This window comes from Antechinus flavipes, chromosome 4 (assembly GCF_016432865.1).
Source record: "Antechinus flavipes isolate AdamAnt ecotype Samford, QLD, Australia chromosome 4, AdamAnt_v2, whole genome shotgun sequence".
Taxonomy (NCBI): domain Eukaryota; kingdom Metazoa; phylum Chordata; class Mammalia; order Dasyuromorphia; family Dasyuridae; genus Antechinus; species Antechinus flavipes.
Window position 1 is genome coordinate 241,443,889 of NC_067401.1, and position 22,431 is coordinate 241,466,319.

At 34.4% G+C, this 22,431-nt stretch overlaps 1 protein-coding gene across 2 annotated transcripts in view; it reads left to right on the forward strand.

Moving 5' to 3' along the window:
- The window catches only part of KCNQ5 (potassium voltage-gated channel subfamily Q member 5), a 650,068-nt gene that overhangs the window by 596,824 nt on the left and 30,813 nt on the right, over positions 1 to 22,431 (forward strand). For both annotated transcript variants that reach the window (XM_051997265.1, XM_051997266.1), the window contains one exon: positions 8,489 to 8,597. In XM_051997265.1, coding sequence (XP_051853225.1) covers positions 8,489 to 8,597 — 109 coding nt within the window. The remainder of the gene's footprint in view (positions 1 to 8,488; positions 8,598 to 22,431) is intronic.

A 22,431-nucleotide genomic window follows, 5' to 3' on the forward strand; every position in this document is an offset into this window, starting at 1 on the left:
ATAGAGTGCTTAGCATAGTGCCTTGTCACTTAACAAATGCTTGTTCCCTTTCCCTCTCTCCCACCACCTAAAATTTTATCAATAACAAGTTGACCAAGTTATTGGTTGGGAGGGGTCAGAGTGGAAAGAGTGTGAAATTAAGAATCAAAGAACATGGATTCACTTCTGTCTCAGAATTCTAGCTTTTGGGACAGCTTAATTAAAATAAAAGCTTTTCTCCATTCACATTTCTTCTACATGAAAAGACATTTCGTTAATATGACAGTTTGCAAATTAGTAGGAATTTAAAAACCTTTCCCTTTGTAAACTTATGCCTCATTAAGCATTTTCATGAGTTAATTGTGTGATCTCCAGCAGTTTCTTCATCTATTAAATGAGTCTAAGATCTGTTCTAGCTCCAGTTCTGTGATCAATCAACAAGCATTTTATTAAGTATCATGCGTTGGAATCTAGCTAGCACGGATGGGCTGTAGCTACACAGTTCAATTCTAATACCTTTGTCCAGGTCTCTATCAAGCACTAGTCTTTCCTAGGATTCATAAATTTTCCAATGACTCAAAGTTTATAACTCATTCCATCTGCTCTTTTGCTTGGGGCTCTTCTCAACCATGTATTCTAGAGCCATGAGGAAATGTGCTGAAAATGCCAATTAGAAAAATACTTGGTGATAAAAATCTTAAAACCTAAGAATTATTTGTGAAATTAAAAGATGCTTCATTTTAATATTTATGTATATATTACCTATGTAATCTTTGCTGAAATAGCAAATACATTCTTAATCATTTAGTATATATATATATATATATGTACCCATTCATATATATGTGTAGGACTATGTACATGTATACGCATACATATTTGCACAGACATATACACACATGTATTATATAGTATATATCCTGGACATATGGTATACATTTTTGTTTCAGATACTACTATCTAGAGCAAGCCATATAAGTGGTTCGTGTTTTTTAGGGTATAATCCTTCCTTATACAATTCCATTGATTTCAAGTAGCTATTTGCCTAAAACGTTCACAAAGAATGGTATTTATAACCCACACCTAGAGCATTAAAAATTTTCCTTTACAATAAAGCGAGAGAATAATATTAGTCTACTGTTAATGTTAATTCATGATTGTCCAACTAAAACTGAGCCACTGACATGCCCTTTATTAAAGGATAAATTCTTTTTTGCTCCAGTCATTTCAATTATGTCCAATTCTGTGTGACCCAAGTTGGGGTTTTCTTAACAGAGATACAAAATTGATTTGCTATTTCTCTCTTCAACTCATTTTACTGATGAGTAAACTGAGGCAAATGGGTTTAAGTTCACTTTATCTAGGGTCACACAGTTAGTATCTGAGGCCAGATTTGAACCCAAGAGAGATAAGTATTCCTGACTCCAAGCTCAGATCTATATCCACTGCACCATGAAACATAATGTCCAGTAACTCCAGGACTTTTGATTAACATACTTATTTCTAAATCACCAGCCTTATCTGCCAGTGGAGGCAATAGAACTCAGTGGATTGGGAGTCTGCAGCTTATAATTACATCAATGAGTATTTCATTGTGTTCTCAGAATTCGAACTTCTTGGATATTTAATTTAAAAGCTAGGTGGTGCCACAGCCCTGAAATCAGGAGGACCTGAGTTCAAATCTTGTCTCAGACACTTACTTCCTAGCTGTGTGAGCCTGGACAAGTCACTTGACCCCAGTTTTAAGGAGGGAAAAAAAATGCCTTCTGCTTATCAAATAGCATCATGAGGTACATTAAAGTAAAAACTAAGGGGCAGCTAGGTGGCACAGTGGATAGAGCACTAGCCCTGAAGTCAGAAGGACCTGAGTTCAAATCTGGCCTCAGAGACTTAACACTTCCTAGCTGCATGGCCCTGGACAAGTCACTTAACCCCAGGGGAAAAAAGTAAAAGCTTAGAAGTAGACAGGAATTCCAGTTCATGTCTGGAAAGTAAAAACTGCTTTTGCCTTTGTATATCTAGTGATTTATATAGTCCCTGGCACATCAGTACCTAATAAAAATGCTTTTTGATCAACTAATTATTGATTATTTTTTCTTTTTGAAAAACCTAGTTATAGACATAGTTGGCATTTTTGAAAAATTGAAAAAGAGACTGGAAAATTTTTTACAATGATCCATTTAGAACAGCTCAATGTTCTATAGCACTTTGCACTCTTTTATCTTCTTTGCCAAAGATGTTTTTCACTGTCATCAAAAAATTGTCTTGTATGCTAGCTAAGAGATATTCAACTTTTATTCTTTGTTGAAAAACTAGCTAGAAAATTCAGGTTGCATGGAATTTTCAAAAAGGACTAGCACCTCTGCTGTGAGAGCTTGCTGAGTCCTTTTCAAGGCTACTTATCTGCCTTTGGTGACCACCTGATTCTATACCATTTATACCAAGCACATAAAGACTTTTTGTTGAATGGACAGATGAAAACAATTGGTTCCAACGGTCATGAAAGCAGCTAACGCAGTTGTTGCGGAGGACTTAGAATTTGGTCAGATATTGAAAATGGCAAGGTCACCTTGGGTCGTCCTGGGCTACAGCCAGTCATTTTGATTTTGGTCCTGCCATTGAACTTCAGTGACTCAGGAAGAAAATATGGTTGACAATTTTGCACAACTCTGCTTTATTTGATTCCAATTCGTGAGCAAGTCAAGATATCACTCAAATGTCATTAGTCCTCTTAGAAAGTGAAGGACAAACAACAGTTAGAAAAATATATGAATCAACAAGAACTTAGAATGACAATAAAAAGTGGATGACGTTTTCTGAAGCATTTTCCAGCCTCTCACATGTTCCTTGAAAAGTCTGGCAGGATCCTTATTAACTATGAATGATTTTCCACATATCAAAGAAATTAGCTTTAAGCAAGAACACAGGACCATATATAGAAAAAGTGTTCATACATCAGGGCCCAACTAGCTACTTTACATTCTAATAGCTCAGTTGAAGATACCTTTGAACTGGTGTAAGAATTTAATTTGATATCTATATTTAGGATGATTTTTAATGAGTCAGGAAATGACAGCAGTGAGGGAAGGTATAAGAAACCCAAGCAGCAGAGGAAGTAAAAAGCTCTTGGAAAATGAATTGTAGTTCATGGCATGATGTTATGAATTAGTTGTCAACACTGTAAGTAATGGTCACATCAGGATACTGTCTTGCAATGTGATAGGGTAGAATAATTTCATGTGTCATTTAAGTTCCTGGAATTAAAATGTTTGGCAGACTCCTGATCCTGTGTCAAGATCAGAAGAGACGTGAATTTTTCATGTGTAACAAGATAAGTAACTACTTTTAAAAAGAAGAGGTAATCATCCAAGCATGAAGTTGTGGGGGTCAAAGGAAATACCAAAGGGTAAAGAAGACAGAATTGAAATACAGAAGACTGGTTATCCTAAAGCTGATTTTTCATGACTCCCCAGAATAATATGCTAGAAAGCTGCCACCAATTCTTATAATTCTAAAGAGGCTAAAGATCATTTCTTTTGCTTGTTTATGAGTCAGAATAAGCTATTGTTGCTTTGAAAGGGTGCTATGTTGTCTCAAATGAACTTTCTGGGAAGGTTCCATTGGCGAGAAAGGAGAAGTCCCATTTTCTTGGATCACTGATTAATTTTGAAGGAAGAACTAATTAAAGGATTTGTATAGATTTCCTTTGGACCAAATAGTGAAATTTAGAGAACTTGGACTACAGAGAGGCAGTATGGCTTAAGGAATGGGTAGATAGCCAAACAGAGAATCAGAAAGACCTGGGTTCAAGTTTTATTTTTAACACATAATGGCTTTGTGGTCCTGGGCTGATTAATTAACGTGTCATTGCTCTAGATAACTCTCTAAGATTATAAATTACAGATAAAACAGTAGGAGTTTCCTTACTTAGGAGTTCCTATACTGATGAAATCACAAATATAGTTCCTACCCTTGTAAAGGGAAAAAGTAATCTATGTAGAAAGGACAGAAATACATTCTGACTTTCCTCCATCCCACAAGCTCCCCCAAAAAAATCTTACCAAGAAATTAACAACAAAGTTTCATCTAAAAATCCCATTCTCTTCCATGACCCCCTTTAATATTAATGCTTTCCCTTTGATTATCTCCAGTTTATTCCATAGATATCTTGATTATACATGTATATTGTCTCCCCCATTAGACTGTGAGTTCCTTGAGGCAAAACCTGGGGTTTTTTGTCTTTCTTTGTACCCTCAATGCTTACGCACTCATTAGAACTATTCAGCAAATGCTTCTTGACTGACCAACTGACTGAGATTAAGATAAAATAGTTAAACAGGAAAGGGATAATTTTGATCTACCCACCATGTTTCCATTCACAGTTTTGAATTCCAATGGAAAGAATTTGCAGTGGAAGCAAAATGATGGACTTTGGAAGCAACAATAGATGCAGAATTCCAGTTTTTCAGTTCCTTCACAACTCCCAACATCCAAGCAATCCTTTTTCCAGCATACTGGAATGGATGGCAAAGCATAAATTTGATTCCTGAATTTCAAAATTCAGAATATAATTTCAAATAAAAGTATTTGAAAGCAAAACCCCAATTTGACTGGAAAAGAAATTGAACAAAAGTCTTATTTTCCTTCCTTCAATTTAAGGCCAAATCTTTGGTCTAAAAGTCTTTTAATGGTCTCAACCAGTCTCTTACCCTGTTGAACACAAGAAAGCATGCCTTATACCTCTGTGTATCACCTACATTTATTAAGTAAACAACTCTGTTGTAATGAAGCAGAACAATGACTGAAGGATTCACCCTACTGGCAATAAATTACCCTTATAAATCACATCTCAATCATATTAATATTAGTTACATTCTATGAGCATATAATGCCTGGCAGCAACACAGGTGAAATAGGTGGTAGATAGATAGAAACATTAGGACACAAGAAGAGAGTCTGGTATTAAAAGTTTTCCATACCTCTCATGACCCAGTAAGGGTAAAACAATATGAACAAACAGTCCTTAAAATAATTCAAACTATTAGCAGCTATATAAAAAGTGCTACAAATCAATAGTAATAGAAATGCAAATTAAAACAACCCAGAGGTTTCACCTCTCACCCAGCCAACTGACGAAAGATGACAAAAGACGGTAATAATGGTTGTTGGAAGGACTATGGGAAAATGGACACATTAATTCAGTCAGTCAATAGACATTTATTAAGCACCTACACTGTCAGGCATTGTGCTAAGTGCAGAAGATATATCAAAAAATAAAAGTCTCTACTGTCAAAGAGCTCAGTCTAATGGAGAAAACAACATGAAAACAACTCCATACAAACAAGACATGCGTAGGAGGATAAATTGGGGATGATCAGAGGAAGCTAAGAATAAGAAGGACTAGAAAGGCTTCTGCAGAAGGTATGACTTTAGCTCCGACTTGAAGGAAGCCAAGGAAACCAGGAAATAGAAACTATGATTGCTTCAAAAAATAAAAAAGTCATGTAATAATAACAGCTAACATTTACATGGCACTTACTATATTCATGTCAATTATTCGACATATATTATTTCATTTGATTCTTACAACATTGCAAGGAGGGTGTTTATTATTATCTCCATTTTATAGATGAGGAAATTAAGGCAAAAAGATGTCGAACTCACAAATGACAAACTTACCAGATCTAACATTCTAGTCCCATGCTGCCTAAAATGCATCTAAATTAAAGAAAAGCTGGATATGAGATGTTGCATTTTCTTCACATGAAGAAACTATGTTAATACCTATATCTTAAAGTAACTATGATAATGAATAGTAATGAAAATTCATTTTGAACTGTTGTATATAATGTGATTATAGAGTCTGCTTAGAATCTGCCCAATTAAAATAAAACATACCTAAATAAAAGGGAAGAAGTTTAGAAACAACTGGTTTCCAGCAGTATCACAGCTGATAAAATGTGGGCATGAATGTGCATTTGACAGTTTTTAAGGGAAATTGTTACTATACATAGTATTCAAATGCTATCTTTAGAATGTTTCATAGGTTATCTACTCAGAAGAAAAAGGCAGAGTATAATGCTTAAAGGCATCTACCAAAAACTCCCTAATGGCCTCCCTGTGAACTCTCTGCTCTGTAACTGTGAGAATAACAAGACCAACAATAGACATTTATAATCCACTTTTAAGTTTAGAAAGCACCTTATGTGTATAAATTCCTATGAACTTCACAACCATTTAAATTAAATTATATAAATATTATTGTCAATATTTTACAAAAGAGGAAAATCAGTGCCTGTCCAGGGTCATAAAGCTAGTAAGTGTCTGAATCAGGACATTAGCCCAGTCCTTTCTCAGTTTTCACATTTGTAAAATGGGAGAAATAATATCTGATTTAACTACTTTTCAGAGTTAAGCCTGTTGGCATGGTCTCCAAGAGAAGGACACTAAATTGTGTCAATGAGAATGTTTGGTTCTTATATGATTAATCTTACCAGTTCAGTCGGGTGGCTGTGAAGCAGGCTTCTGTGATTAGGACACATTAGATGGAACTAGAATGAAAAAAGGATATAGCTCTAGCTTTATTATTTTATCTTATATTGATATATCAACCATTCCAGACAAAAAGGACTTTCAACAATTCCCAACTTGACATTCATCTCCCACCTCCATTCATTTTCAGAAGTCATCCTCTAAAGCTGAATGATATAGATAGATAGATAATGGAGGGATAGAGGAATAGAAGGATAGCTAGATGGATGGATGATAGATAGATGATAAATACATGGATAGATAGACAGACAAATACATGCATACATAGGTAGACAGATAGATAGATACATGGATATAAGTAGACAGACAGATAGATAGATACATGGATACATAGGCAGACAGGCAGATAGATACATGGATACATAGGTAGACAGATAGATACATGGATATAAGTAGACAGACAGACAGATACATGGATTCATAGGTAGACAGACAGACAAATAAATGGATGGATGATAGATACATAGATGATAAATATGTGGATTCATATATATACATTTGTATATGTATGTATATCTATGCATATATATATGTAAACAGTATAGATAATCTAGGATGGAAGGGACTAAGATTAAGAAGGATTAAGAAGAGTTTCTTTAAGAAGATAGGACCTTAATTGAGTCATTAAAAAAAAAAAAAAAAAAAAAAGCTAGAGAAACCAGGAGCCAGAGATGAGAAGGGAAAAAGTTCCAGAAATGAGGAAGAGACAGAGAAAATGATCAGAGTCTGGATATAGAATGTTGTATTCAAAGAACAGCAAGGAAGCAGTATCACTGTATCACAGAGGATGTGAGGAGAGTAAAATACAAGAAACCTAGAAACATAGGAAGGGGCCAAGTAATGAAGAAAGATAAAAGCCTAACAAAGGATTTGATATTTCATCTTGATGGGAACAAGGAACCATCAGAGTTCATTGAATAAAAAGGAATATTGTCAGATTTGTGATTGAGGTATATTAATTTGACAACTGAAAAAGGATAGATTGGTGGGGAGACAACTAGTAAGTTATGGCAACACAGAAACATCTAATACTGTTTTAAACTTTGTGACTCTTGGGGGCAGCTATATGGTTCAATAGATTGAATACTGGCCCTAAAACCAGGAGGAGCTGAGTTCAAATATGACCTCAGACACACTTAACTTCAATTGCCTCATAAAAAAAAGGAAAGAAAAAATAGAATAAACTTCATGACTGTGCAGTGAAGGTACATAGGAAAGGAAATGATAGCACAAAGAAACCAATTTATTTTTAATGCTAGGCATGGTACTAGGTGCTAGTATTATTAAAGACAAAAAGTAAGCAGTTCCTGCCCTCTAGAATCTTACAGTCTATTAGGGAAGACAAAATGAATGTATATAAAAATCTGCAAAATAAAAAAAGAACAAATAAAAAATAATTTGGGAGTGTTGAGAGAAGAGTCACTGGCACATAGAAAAAATCAGAAAAAGTTTCACATAGACAGTGATGCAGGCAGTTAGATTGCCCAGTGGATAAAGTTCTGGACCTGGAATCAGAAAGACTCACCTTCCTGAATTCATCTAGCCTCAGACATTTCCTGACTCTGGGCAAGTCACCTGTTTGCCTCAGTTTCCTCTGTTGTAAAATGAATCAAAGAAGGAAATGGCAAATCGCTCTGTTATCTTTCCCAAGAAAGCCCCAAATGGAATCATGAAGTCAGACATGAATGAACAACAAAGATAGTTGAGCTTGAGCTGAACTTGGAAGGATTCTCAAAAATGTAAGACGAGAGGGAATGTCCCAGATATGGGAGCCATTCAGGGCAAGGGCACTGGAGATTAGCTAAAATCACACTATCTGCCCATCTTAGATTAGACAGTCTGTATTTTTGGTTTATGCTGTGGTGATATTTAAATTGAAGACAAATAGCAAGGTGTGCTTTGTATCATTGGTTTTGTTCTAAGGATTTATTACTCAACTCATCATTTTATCTTGCAGCTGACACTGCTCTTGGAACAGATGATGTATATGATGAGAAAGGATGTCAATGTGATGTTTCGGTAGAAGACCTTACACCACCACTGAAAACTGTCATTAGGGCCATCAGGTAAGTGAGAATAATGTGGCAGAGACCCAGAACTAATTGTTACTATGTTGTTATGTTTCTTTCTTTATAGATAAACCTGTTGTAATAATTTCTGCCTTAGGTTCTTATTAGTCAACATGTCTATCAAAAACTAAGTGACTCAGAAAGTGGAGCCCAAAGAAACATTGGGTTTTCAATCTACTTTTCTATTTACTTTAGTTAAAATTTTCATAAGAATCTGTTCTATAAGAAGGGAGTCTAGTACACTGCCTGGCACATGTTAGGCAGTTATTGACTCTTACTGATTAGTTTAATGATTTATTGATTGATCTCTCTAGTGCAAGAAAAATGCTTCCTTTTAGACTTTGTCTATACAAAGCCAAGAAGCCAATAAAAGACTTAAGAAATTACACCAATATCCCTAATTTATGAACATTCCAGTGATAGATATATTTCCTCCTAATTTTAGCTAGAGATCTGTCATCCAGATCCATTCAAGCCAATGCAAATATCTTGGTCTGAACACTTTGCATTACATTCTTTTAGTCTAAGTTTCTGGAAACCAATGTATGTGTAGTGATTTTAGTAACTATTAGAAGAAACAAGGCATATTGTGAGATAATAAAATATTAGTAAGTCTGGAAAGCTTTAAAATGTATTAGCAATATTAGACCGAAAAATAAATAAAATAACGCCCTACCACCTTTATCTTCCTCTCTCATGGTTAGTCAATAATTCACACACACACACACACACACACACAAATTTCAAATAACTGGCAATATGGGAGCAGTAGAAATCTTGGGTGGGTTCTGTGCTCTGAAGGTCCAGTCAAAAAGTTCCTGAAATGAGGTGAAGAGAGGAAAGGAAGCTTTCAAAATCACCTTGAAAATTAAATTAATATCTAATTATTAAATCAGGGTCAAGGTTTTCCCCCTTCCTGCTTTCTCATACAGAAATCAACCGATGTGGGAAATCTTTCTCAAAGACTTACCCAAGCTAACATCTAACCAGAGACAGTAAAAGAAATTCTAAGTTGAAGTAAATGGGTGGATTCCTGCTCATTGTGATTACTCAGACAGATCTAGGAAAATTTTGAATCTCCCTTTTGTCAGAGATGATATTGAAAATGATGTCTTTTTGACCAAGATTTGGATTCTCAATGTTCAAATGACTCAGTGTCAATGTAAGGTACCTCAAAACCTTCATTGTAATACAGCCCACCCTTATTGTAATATTCGTATTTTCATTAATCATAACCAATCAGAGTTGATTGCCACCCTCAGGAATATCTGCTTTTCCACAGGTATGGGGTGAACCTACCATCATAAGATTCTTTGATATTCAAGAATGCCACTGATCCCCTTTATTAATAATATGTTAGCCTTATAAATAAAATAACTAAATTATCCAGAAACTATGCCTTTTGAAATTTTTAAACATGACAGTGTCCATAAAGTAGAAATGAGGAATAAAGACTAGCAGGGACCACAAAAAGCATAAAATCTTGGTTAATCAGAGTATACACTTTCAACCCATTTACCTGTCATATCTCAAGACCTTATTTTTTTAATTTTTCTGCTTTTAACTTTTGTGCTTTCAACCTATACTCAGGGAAACAAATCGACCTCCATTTGTGGTTTAATTTACTCATCAAGAGAGACAGGCAGTTTATATCAACATTTGTTTCACTGTCACTTTAAAAACTGCATGACACATGGAGAGAGTCAAAAGATCTAAATGTAAATCCTGCCCGTTCCATCTAAAAGTTATATGACATAGGCAAGTCATTTAACTTCTCTGCACCTATTTCAGTGGCTATAAAATTGGGTCAATAAGATTATCTGCCTATTTCATATGATTGCTGTGAGGAAAGTGCTTTATAAACTATATAGAAATATGAGTTAATATCATTTTTATAATGTTTCATTGCTTTGAAGATTCATCTCTGGCTTCTTACATTTTTAACTAGATTTTTATTCCTTCATGAGCTTCTGAAACTTGCTTGTTTCTACATCTGGAAGAAATGTTTTCTTCCTCTTTCAACATTTGTTTTCCTCAGGCAAAGTCATCAAGAACAATTAACTTTTTACCTTGGTACAATTTGTCTCGAGATACTTTTCAGTGCTAAAATCCTGTAATTCTACCAAAATATGCTTGGGATGACCTGATAAGTGGATGAAAGATTTATGTTTAGTTTTCTAGATACAATCATGTGACTAAAGGATCATGTTAGTTACTGACACCTGGAAAGCCATTTGGAGGTTCAAGTCGATACATCTTTTTCAGAAGTGTCCTTTGCCCTGATCATCTTTGTTGCATAAATAAGCTCAGTGTCACTTAGCCAGAACTCACAACAGATACACCATACCAGATGGCTAAAGTACCATAATAGTTTTAGCTTTTTTGTTGTTGACAAAATTTATCCATCATTAATGTGATCTCTCTTTATGTCTATGAGTTTTTTCCTATTTTATTTGGTGGTTTAAAAAAAAAATTTGTAACCCAATCATTACATATTATTTTTTGAAAATAAAATTAAATGTTATGATGGAGAAAAAACCTATCATTGGCAAGCCAGAAAAAATAAATGCATTGGATTTGCTATTATTTATAAGGTTTTAGTTACTATATATTTTCTATGGTTATTAATGTTTTTTAGGCATGTATCATATGACTGGGCATTTTTATGGAATGCTGAAATTCCCCCTCTCTGATCTTCATCTTCTCTCTTTCCATTTCTTTCTCTACTTGTCTCCTTCTAAATCTATTTTTGCCATCACTTTGGGTTCTAATACCTCCATCCCTATTCTATATTCATTCTACTTCCTTCTTTGTTGACTCTGTGGTTAAATAATTCAACGAAGAACCATCCTTCACTCTTGAATATTTCTTCTCCTGATTCCCCTTGTCTTTCTTTTATCACTTACCTACCTGCCATTCTTCAATCCCTATCGACTTCAACAATCACCTTATCTGCTCCTGTTTGTTTTTCAGCTGCTAAATAATATTACTAGATGTTTTTGGTGAATGTTACCCAAATATACTTGACTGCCTCCACTAGAAAATCATATTATCCAGTTTCAATTAAACATGGCACTTATTTTATGCTTTCTTGATTGATTCTTTATCATGTCCAGTCAATTTCAGTTAACAAGTATTAATTAAGTGCCTATTACAAGTCAGCCACTGTGCTAAGTGCTTGGTGTACAAAGAAAAGTATAAGACAGTCCATGTATTCGAGTTCGCAATCTAATGGGATAGACAATGTGGAAAGAAGATACAATACATAAAAATGAATTGAAAAGAATCAACAGAGGGATAGTATTAAGATTGAGGTGAACAGAAAAGGGCTTTTTACAGAAGGAGGGCTTTTTGCTGAGACCTAAAGGAATTCAGTTATATCAGGAAGCTGGGACAAGGGCAAGAGTTATAGGAATGGTGAACATCCAATGAAAATGCAACACTCAGAAACAGAAGATGGAATTAATGTGTTTGTTCACCGTTGCTCATATTTTCTCTTTTTCCCCCACAAGTCCTGAACTTCTCTCATAACAGGCTGCTTTACCTTCAACATTACTGAAAAAATTGAGACCATCTGTCTTGCTCCCTTTCTTGATACCTCAAAATTCCTCTATATCACTATCCTAATAACATGTAAATTCTAACACTGGGATTCAATAATTTCACAAGTTAGAGAAGACATAGCTATATAGCAGTTCACTACAAAAAGATGGGATTTTACTGGACTGCAAGCTCAACATGAGTTAATTTCTCCTTTACATTGATAGTCTAAAGAATTTCTTGATGAAAGCAACCAGGATATCAAGTTCACAGCATAGAGGATCAAGTGAAAGAACTGGGGATGTGTAACCCAGAGGCTTTTAAAAGCCAAGAAAACTAAGTTCAAGTATTTTAAAGAACATTTTTCCTTGTAAGAAAGAAGAGTCCCATTCTGTGATGGCAGAGCAGATTATTTCCAAATGTGATAACTTATATATCAAACTTCCTTTTTACTTGTTTGAGTAAAATTAATTGATTTGGCTTCGAATTAAGGTTGATTCTAATCATTAATAGAGCCAGGGATTTATCTCCTAAGTTCGTCACCCAAACTGCCATCTATCACTTTTTCTTTCTCTCTCTCTCTTTCTCTCTCTCTCTCTCTCTTTCTCTCCTTCTCTTCTCCCCCTCAGGACCTAGCAGGGTGCCTTGCACATAATAAGCACTTCATAAATACTGCTCTATTAATAATAACAATAGCTAATATTTAATAATAGCTAGCATAACACTATAAGGTTTGAAAATGACTTTTACATATGGTATCTCATTAAGCAACAGAATAGATCATTTATGTAATTCAATCTTGCTAAAATAATGGGATAACAATCAGTCTGTATTTAAACATAATTTTAAAAATTAGAAAAGTTTGATAATTTTCCATAAAACAATAGAATTTCCATTTTCTTTATTTTTTTCTCTTTTGTTCCTTCCTATTTTTTTTACAAAGGTATTAGGACTAGTTCATTTAGATACCAAATACAGGATTTTAATTTTCTTAATTGGGTTGATAATAAAAGAGAAGAAAAGAAACATATTTGTTATCAGGAGTTTTTTTTTTTTTTTCAAATGAATCACCTGTTTAATCACTGTTAATTTTTCATTAGCTCTCTGCTATTTTAAAAGAGATGATAAAGATTTTGTTTGCAAGGCACTGTAGAAAAATTCACAGCAGCCAAATCCTTGCTACATTAAAGTAAATGACTCTGGAAAAAGGGAATATATTTAGTCATTACTCCATCTCAAAATTCTTTGGCTTTTGTATTACCAAAAATAAGGACAAATTTCTGTTTGGAGAATTTTATTTATTTTTGATGTCATCAGTGACACTGTAAATTGATAAAGATTATATATATAGTACTTGAGAGTAAATTAAACTGAATAGCATCACTATTTACCATAATTTTTATTGGGTAATCAGAGATTATAATTATGACATATTATGATAATACATTATAAAAATACTAATTTATACATTTTATAACTATTTTACAAATAAAATGTGGTTTATAATAATTAATAGCATTAATTTTATTTAATGATGTAGTTGCTTGTTTTGAATGTGTGTTCTAAAAAGTATTTTTTCTAAACTTTAAGAATTGCAAAATGAGAAAGATAATCTGAATATAAAATGAGATTTCTTTTAAAGGAAACCAAAATGGGGGAAAGAAGGATGGAGGTATGGTATTGGACCTGTAATTTCATAAGGATTTTCTATGTGAGAAAAGTTCTTCTACCAGTGCAGATCTTAAAAAGTTGCTTGGGACACTAAGATTAAGTGACTTGCTCCAGCAGAAATTGAATTCAAGTTATCCAAGATTCTATCCCCAAGTTCTCAAACTTCTTAGTCTCAGAACCTCTTCACTCTTAAAAATTACTAGGGATCACCTCACATCTCTCAGATTGACTAAGATGATAGGAAAAGATAATGATAAATATTGGAAGGGATATGGGAAAAATGGAACACTAATGCATTGTTGATGAGGTGAAATGATCCAACCATTTTGGAGAACATTTTGGAACTATGTCCAAAAGGCTATAAAACTGCATATCCTTTAATCCAACAATGCTCTTACTAGGTCTGTATCCCAAGGAAATCATAAAGGAAGGGAAAGGATCAACATGTGCAAAAATGTTTGTAGCAGCTCTTTTTGTGGTGACAAAGAACTGGAAAATGAGTAAATGTCCATCAATTAGGGAATGGCCGAAACATTTATGATATATGAAATTCATGGACTATTACTGTTCTGTATCTGTAAAAAAAAAAAGGTGAACAAGCTGATTTTAGAAAGGGCTGCAAAGATTTACACAGACTGATACTATATCATGCCCCAACTGATGGTCATCCCCCTCAATTTCCAATTCATTATCAGCACAAAAAGAGCTGCTATAAATATTTTGTAAAAAATGTTTTAAAAGTTCTTCCCCCCCCTTTTCTTGATCTGTTGAGAGACCTAATGGTGGTATGGCTGAGTCAAAGAATATGCACAGTTTTATAGTCCTCTGAGAGTAGTTTCAAATTGTTTTCCAGAAAGGATTGGATCAGTTTACAACTCCACCAATAATGCATTAGTGTTCCTATTTTTACACATCCTCTCCAGGATTTGTCATTTTTCCTTTCTGCTATGTTACTCAATCTGACAAGTGTGAGGTGGTACCTCCAAAATGTTTTTTTTATTTGTGTTTTTCTAATCAATATTACTTTAAAGCATTTTATGTGATTATAGATAGCTTTAATTTCATCTTCTTCTGAAAACTGCCTATTCATATCCTTCATCCAATTTATCCCCTACGTTGTTTTTATAAATTTGACTCAGTTTCCTCTATGTTTGAAAAATAGAAACTTGTTGTTAAAAAAAATAGAAGCTTCCTATAAAAATGCTTGATTATTATTTCAAGCAATATGTAGTTTCCCTGGTTATCTCCTAATTTAGGCTATTTTTGCTTTTGCTTTGACTGTCATGATTGCTACCCCTGAATTTCTTATCTCAGCTGAAGCATAATAGATTGTGCTTAAGCCCCTTACTTTATTTAACTCTGTATGTTTTTCTGCTTTGAGTGTGTTTCTTGTTAAAACAACATATTGTTAGATATTTGTTTTTCATTCATTCTTCTTTCCACTTCAATTTTATGGATGAGTTTACCTCATTCACATTCTTTTATTATGATTATTATTTTCTCTCTCCTGTTTTGTTTATCTTTATCTCTTTTTTTACCCTGTCCCTTCACAAAAGTCTATTTTTGCTTTTGAGCATTGTTTCCCTTAATCTGACCTTCCTTTTATCACCCCATCTCCTTTTCCCTTATCACCTTCCTCTACTACTTCCCTGTTGGGTAAGATAGATTTCTATATCCTACTAGTGTGTGGATATGGGTAGGTATATACCCACTCACACTATACACACACACACATTATATATATATATATATGTATCCCACCCATTTTCCTCGCTTATTTCATATGAGATAATTTTCCCCATTCTTCCTCTCCCTTCCTTCTTCTTGATGAGATTAGATTCAAGGAACCAAATGATGAGATTAGGGTTCCTTGTGGTCAGGGAATTAAATGATGAGGCAAAGTCCCAACAGAGAGATATAAAGTCTTCTCCAGGAAATAGGTGAAGATAAAGAGAAGGTAATGCTGAAAGAGAATATCATTCCAGCGGGCAGAGGTTTCTTTGGCATAGCATGGCATAGCATGGCATATTAGGTCTTCTTTGAGGATTGAGTTTAAAATTGCTGTTTTTATAATAGAAGCCTTTGCCTACAAGCCAAGGCCTGATCCCCCTCCTAATGGGGGCTAGTAGGTGGAGTTGGAGCTGGAATTGAATAAAAAAATCTTCAAATGAATAGGTTTGGAATTCTCTAACTCAGGACTCAACCAGCCTCACCTAGATAACAGAATGAAGCTGTTTATCCTTGGGCAGGGTCTTTACAGTGGCAGGATTCAAGGAGAAAGTCTCCTTGAAGGAGCTTCTCAAATGTTCTATCTCATGGCTCATTCCCAAAGTCAGAGAGAGAAAAAGAGAAAGAGTTTGGGACTCCCCTCATCATTCTCAAAGAGCATCCATTTTTCTCACTGCTTCTTTTTTTTTTTTTTAGATCATCTAACACAATCAATTCATATCATTACCCTTTTATCTATGTAGACTCTTTCTAAATTACCTAATAATGATAAAAGTTATTAGGAGTTGCATGTATCATCTCATATAAAAATATAAATACTTTAACCTTGTTAAATCCCTTATGAATTCTTTTTCATGTTTACAATTTTATGTTTCTCTTGAGTCTTGTATTTAAATGTCGAATTTTCTATTCAGCTCTGATCTTTTCTTCAGGAAAGTCCTTTATTTCATTAAAAATCAATTTTTCTTCTCTGAAGGATTACACTTAGCTTTGTTGAGTAGGTTATTCTGGGTTTATTGTTTTTCTAATGAGATATTTCATATTTTCTTCTATTTTTTTCATTCTTTTTACTTTGTTTTATTGTTTCTTAAAGTCTCATGGAGTCATTAGCTTCCACTTGCTCAATTCTGTCTTTTTTAAGGAATTATTGAACCTCTTTCATCCATTTGGCCAATTCTTTTCTTTTAAAAAATTCTTAAGAATTTTTTTTTTTTGGTGTCTGTTACCATTTGTCTAGTTCTGGGTTTTAAATTATTTTCTTCAAAATTTTTGTGCCTCTTTTGCAAAGCTGTTAATACTCTTTCCATAGTTTTCTTATATCATATTGTTTTTTCCCCACAATTTTTCCTCAACCATTCTTAATCTCTTTCTTCAAGTTTTCTAGGAATTCTGTTGGGGCCAGTATCCAGTTAGCATTTTTTTTTTAATTTCCTTGTAGCTATTTTCAAGTTATTATTTTCTCTTGAGTTTTTGTCTTTGATCTTTCCTGCTACCACAGTAGCTTTTTATGGTCAGTTTATTCTTTGTTATTGTTTGCTCATTTTTCTAGCCTATTCTTGATTTTGAATTTAATGTTAAAATTGAACTTTGCTCACCTAGAAACAGGTTGGCAATATCCTAAGCTTCAGGCTTTTTCACTTTGCTGTTTTCAGAGCTCATTCTGGGTTTTTCTAAGTTTTCAGTGCTTCCAAGTGGTGAAAACTGGGGAAAGGTATGGTCACTCTCTCCTGGACAGTGTCTGGCCTTTATCCAGGAAGTGTCCCTATTCTTCTATAGCCACAACCTCTAGCACTCTGCTTACCCCTGTAACCAGGACCCATGCTTCCTTATGACCAACCACAAGGCTCCTCTCCATCGTGGAGCCAGAGTTAGGTATAGGTAATAAAGTTGCAAATCAGAACCAGATCCTATGTCAATGTCAACTCAGGGTTCCCTATAATCTTTTTCTAACTAGTTGTGCAATCACCTTATAGTCTTTGGGATGAGAGCCCCCAAAGCTGATGCTGCTTCTGGCTGCTGCTGCCTGCTGCTGCCTGCTGGCTGCTGCTGCTTCTGGCTGCTACTGCTGCTGGCTGCTGCCTGCTGGCTGCTGCTGCTGCTGCTGCTGCCTGCTGGCTGGTGCTGCTGCTGCTGCTGCCTGCTGGCTGGTGCTGCTGCTGCTGCTGCTGCTGCTGCTGCTGCTGCCTGCTGGCTGCTGGCTGCTGCTGGCTGCTGCTGGCTCCTGACTTCTAGCTGCTGCTGTAGGCTGTTGCTGGCTGCTGCTGCTACTGCTGCCTGCTGGCTGCTGGCTGCTGCTGGCTCCTGACTTCTAGCTGCTGCTGCTACTGCTGGTTGCTGCTACTGCTGCTGCTGCAATTAACACCAAGGTCCTTGTTGCTGGTGTTGCAGCTGCCTGTACTATGTCCAAGGCTCCAGTTCAGTGACAAGGACCTCTCTGCTGACCTCCTAAATTATCTTGGATTTGAAAAATATCTTGCCCTGAAGTTTTGTTTGCTATGCCATTTCAGAATTCAATTTGATACATTATTTCAAAGCTGTTTTGAAATGAATGTTAGAAGAATTTGGCTGGGTTGCTGCCTCTATGATGCCATCTTGGCCCCAACCTCTTTATATCCTCTTCTGCATTCAATCTGTTATAATATGTTGTTTCAGTTGAAGTATATGAAGAAAATCTGGTCTCATACACATATGTAATTACAAAAGATAAAAGTGTCTTTATAGGCAAATAATATCTTAATATTTTTTATAAAAATAGTTTTTACCTCATGGAGACCTTGGTCTCTCAGAGCTCATCAGAGTACACTTTGAGGATCACTATACTACATGGTGCTATGTCTCTGAAAAATTAACACACAATCACACAAATAATATATATTTTCCATGAAAGGAACTTTTTTAAAAATTTTTAACAATTCAAATAAAGATATTTTATTCTTTTTTAAATATCACTGTTTTCTTCTTTATTATATTCATCATATTTCTCTATTTCCAGATCCTTTTTCAATTTGTCTTTGCTACCATTCATTGCATTTGAAAGGCAGTGTTTCTGAAGCCCTAAGCAAGAAATTTAAGAACTATTCTTTCCCACAAAATTAAAAGCCAATTGAATAGAAATCAACTTTTTTTACCTTTGTTAAGAAGGTATGCCTTCATGAAAAAGTCAGTTGTGTTTCTTAGATAAGACGACTTGAAAGATGTTCTATCCTCAAAAACTGGCCTTAGAAAAAATGGGTGTGTGTGTGTGTGTGTGTATATATATATATATATATATATATATATATATATATATATATATATATGTATTCACAAATCTCTCCAGGTGATAAAATTTAACTGGTTTAAAAAGTCAGATTTTGATGTTTCTAATCTTCTTAGCTTCAGGCATAAGGCTCTTTCCAATGTCCTTTTGTCTTTTTTTGAAGAGCTACCAACCTCTTAATTCCACATGACTGAAAACCAGTCAGCCAGTAATTCAGCCATCATCCAGCCCCTTCCTTGACATCTCACAATTATTCCACTGGAAATGTTTCTTTTGGAAATATTTTTCATCCCATTACAATGGTGATTTTGGATCATCAACCATAATAGCTATGATTTAAGATTTTCATTTCCCATGATCTTCAGAGAGATGAATTTTGTTTCTTTCTCAATTATCACATTGCTCACTATATAGAATATAAGCATATCATTGACACTTCTAATCTGGTTAAACTAATATGTGTTTCCCAACAGCTATGGGTATACCATTGTTATTCAATCAACTTCAATGAAATTCATTGTTGGCCACAAAGATAATGCTGCCCACATGTAGGCAAAGCACAACTTTTTCTATCAATCATCAAGCATTTATTAATAGCCTAATATATGTCAGACATTCTGCCAATTGCTAAGGATACAAGAAAGAGAAAAAAGTAGTCCCTCCTCTCAAGAAGCTTACATTCTAATGGCAGAGACAATATGCAAAAACAATTATATACAAAAAAGATATATACAAGATAAATTGAGGGTAGTATTAGAGGGAAGACACTAAAATTAAGAGCTGGAGTGACTTCTTTTAATATCAGATGATTCTTCCTTTAAATGTTATCTAAGATGCTTTTAATTCAGTAGCTTTAAATTCAATAACTTTTCATTTTAGACCTTTAATTGATGCTTTTGTGGCTGATTAACATTTCATTTGTTGTTTTTAAAATGGAACATATCAGCTTGGAATTGAAGGGTTTTTTTTCTTTCTTTATTTACTTCCAGTGACATCAGCATTACATTTCATTCCTACTTCAGTATGGTTTGTGCTTTCTTTTTTTCTTTTTTAATCTAGATCTATAATTTCATCCCCAGAGAAACATCCTAAGAGAGGAACTTCCTCTACCAGTAAGAGTAGTTAGAAAGTTGCCTAAGGCATTGAAAGATCAGGGTTACATAGTCTAGCTGTGTCAAAAGTAGTTCTTGAACTAAGGTCTTCCTGAGTCCAAGACGATTTGTCTCTCTATCCATTAAGGCATAATTCTTCTCTTGTCATTTCAGCCTAGTAAGTAATTATTGTTTTTAAATTTTTCTTCATATCCATGTCTCAACTTCCATGTCATATTTCACCCCTATTCTTCCAATCTAAAATAAAAAACAGCCTTTTGTCACATAATAAATGATCCACTAGTTAATCAGTCCCAGAACAGAAAGGGCAGGTGACCCTTTAACAAGGACTATGAAATCATAATTTCTCTATCTATGAAAATATGATCCCAGTGTTAATCTGCACTCAAGTTTTATATCAGATTTACAGAGTTAGAGAAGGTAGGGGCAAAAAAGGGTTGCTATAAACATTTTTGCACATGGAGATCCTTTTTCCTTTTTTATGATCTCTTCAGAAAAGGCATTTAAACATAGCACAACACACACTTTCACTAAAACATAAAATACAATTTCTGTTTTAAATTTTTAAATGTTTCTTTTTATGACCATTCTAATAAATACAGGATAACTCAGCTTCTGATACACTATAGCAGAAAGGTTCAAAAGGCAGAAATCTTGAATATAATACCTTATTCATACTTTGAAAATTGTATAAATAGATAAATGAAAAATAGGAAATCACTTAAAAGGGGAAGACATTAAGAGGGGTTGGGAAAGGCTTTCCTATAGAAGATATGGTTTTAGTAGGAGCTTAAAAGAAATCAGTGAGCAAATATTAAGAAGAGAGAGAAAATGTCCAGCTTTGTGAGATAAAGTGTCTTATTTGAGGAACATAAAAGAGATTAGTGTCATTATATCACTGTGTCACTGTGCTGAGAAGTGAGGTATAAGAATATTGGGAATGTAGATGTGGGCTAGGTTATTCAGGGATTTGAACGTGATTCTGGAAGTGATAAGGAGTCACTGGAATTTATTGAGTAGGAGGGGTACCATGGTCAGTCTTGTGCTTTAGGAAAATCTCTTTGATGCCTGAATAAAGGATGGATTGAAATAAACAGAGACTTCAGGCAGGCAGAAACACCAACAGATTATTGCTATAATTCAAACATAAGGTAATGAGGGACTACCCCATAATGGTGATTGTGTCAAAGGAAAAAAGATGGCAATTTGAAAGATGTTGCCAAGGTGAAATCAGCAGGGCTTATCAACAGATTGGATATAGATAGGGTTATAAGATAGTGAGGCGTCCAGGATGATATTTAGGTTGTGATAGGGTTATTTTGTTCTTCAGAAATAAACAAAACAAATTTATGATGGAAAATTATACATATCATTGAACTGCATGTATATATATGCATATATATATATATATATATATATATATACTAGATTAATGGGAGAGGGAATGTACAACAGACATTTCAGTCCTCCCAGTATATTCTGAACAGGGTTTGGCCATACCTATCATAAAACCTCTGATGAATTTTATGCATAATGGATAAAGCCTCAGGCTTGGAGTCCTAAAAACTTAAAGTACTGCTTCTAGCACATACTATCTGTGTGATTATAAGCACAGTACTTAAGCATTCAATGCCAATGTGCCTTATTATTGAGTTTCTATATTAGAAGTCACCCAGTGATAACATGTCTAGCAAATGAACTTGAAGTTTATATTAATATAAGTATACCATAGACATAATTTATGAGATGAAAAATATATTTTGACTACTCAAAAAAATTAAAATCAAGTCCCCTTTACTAGCAAGTTTTACTAGCAATCTGCTTTCAAATAGATCTTGTTTTATTATTATCTATTATCAAATAGATGAAATAGATCTAAAGCTTCCAGTCACTTTAAGATTCAATCCAAAGTGCCTTCCTCTTAAGGATACATAAATTTGCCACCTCCTTTTACAGAGATTCATGGCATCACCTCCCCGATCTCATGCTCCTCTCTAAGAACAAATGACAAACAATGGGATGCATGCATATAAGGAAAGAATTGTCCAATTTTCAAGGAAGTAGGAATGGGGGGTAAAGGAAGGTGATTATAAATATAACCACACAGATATAGGGGAAAACACCCAGTTTAAGGTTGATGAGGGAAAAGGGGACAGGATCTAGGGAAATCATAAGAACAAAAGAAAAAGGAGACCCCTGAAGTGATAGCCCTAAATACTTTCTTTCTTTAATTCATTCTTCTTTTTTAAATTCAAGTATTCTTGTAAAAAATGACTAACATGGTAATGGTTTACATGATTATCCATGTGTAACCTATATCTCATTGCTTACCATCTCAGGAAAGGGGAAGAGGAAAGACAGAGAGAGAAACAGAATTTGAAACTTAAAACTTTTTTTTTAAATGTTTTTAAAATTACTTCAACATGTAATTGGGAGGAAATAAAATAGTGTATATTAAAAAATATGTTTTTAAAAAAGAAATATTGTGAAAAGCAGTGGACTTGCAGGACTAGAGGCAGGC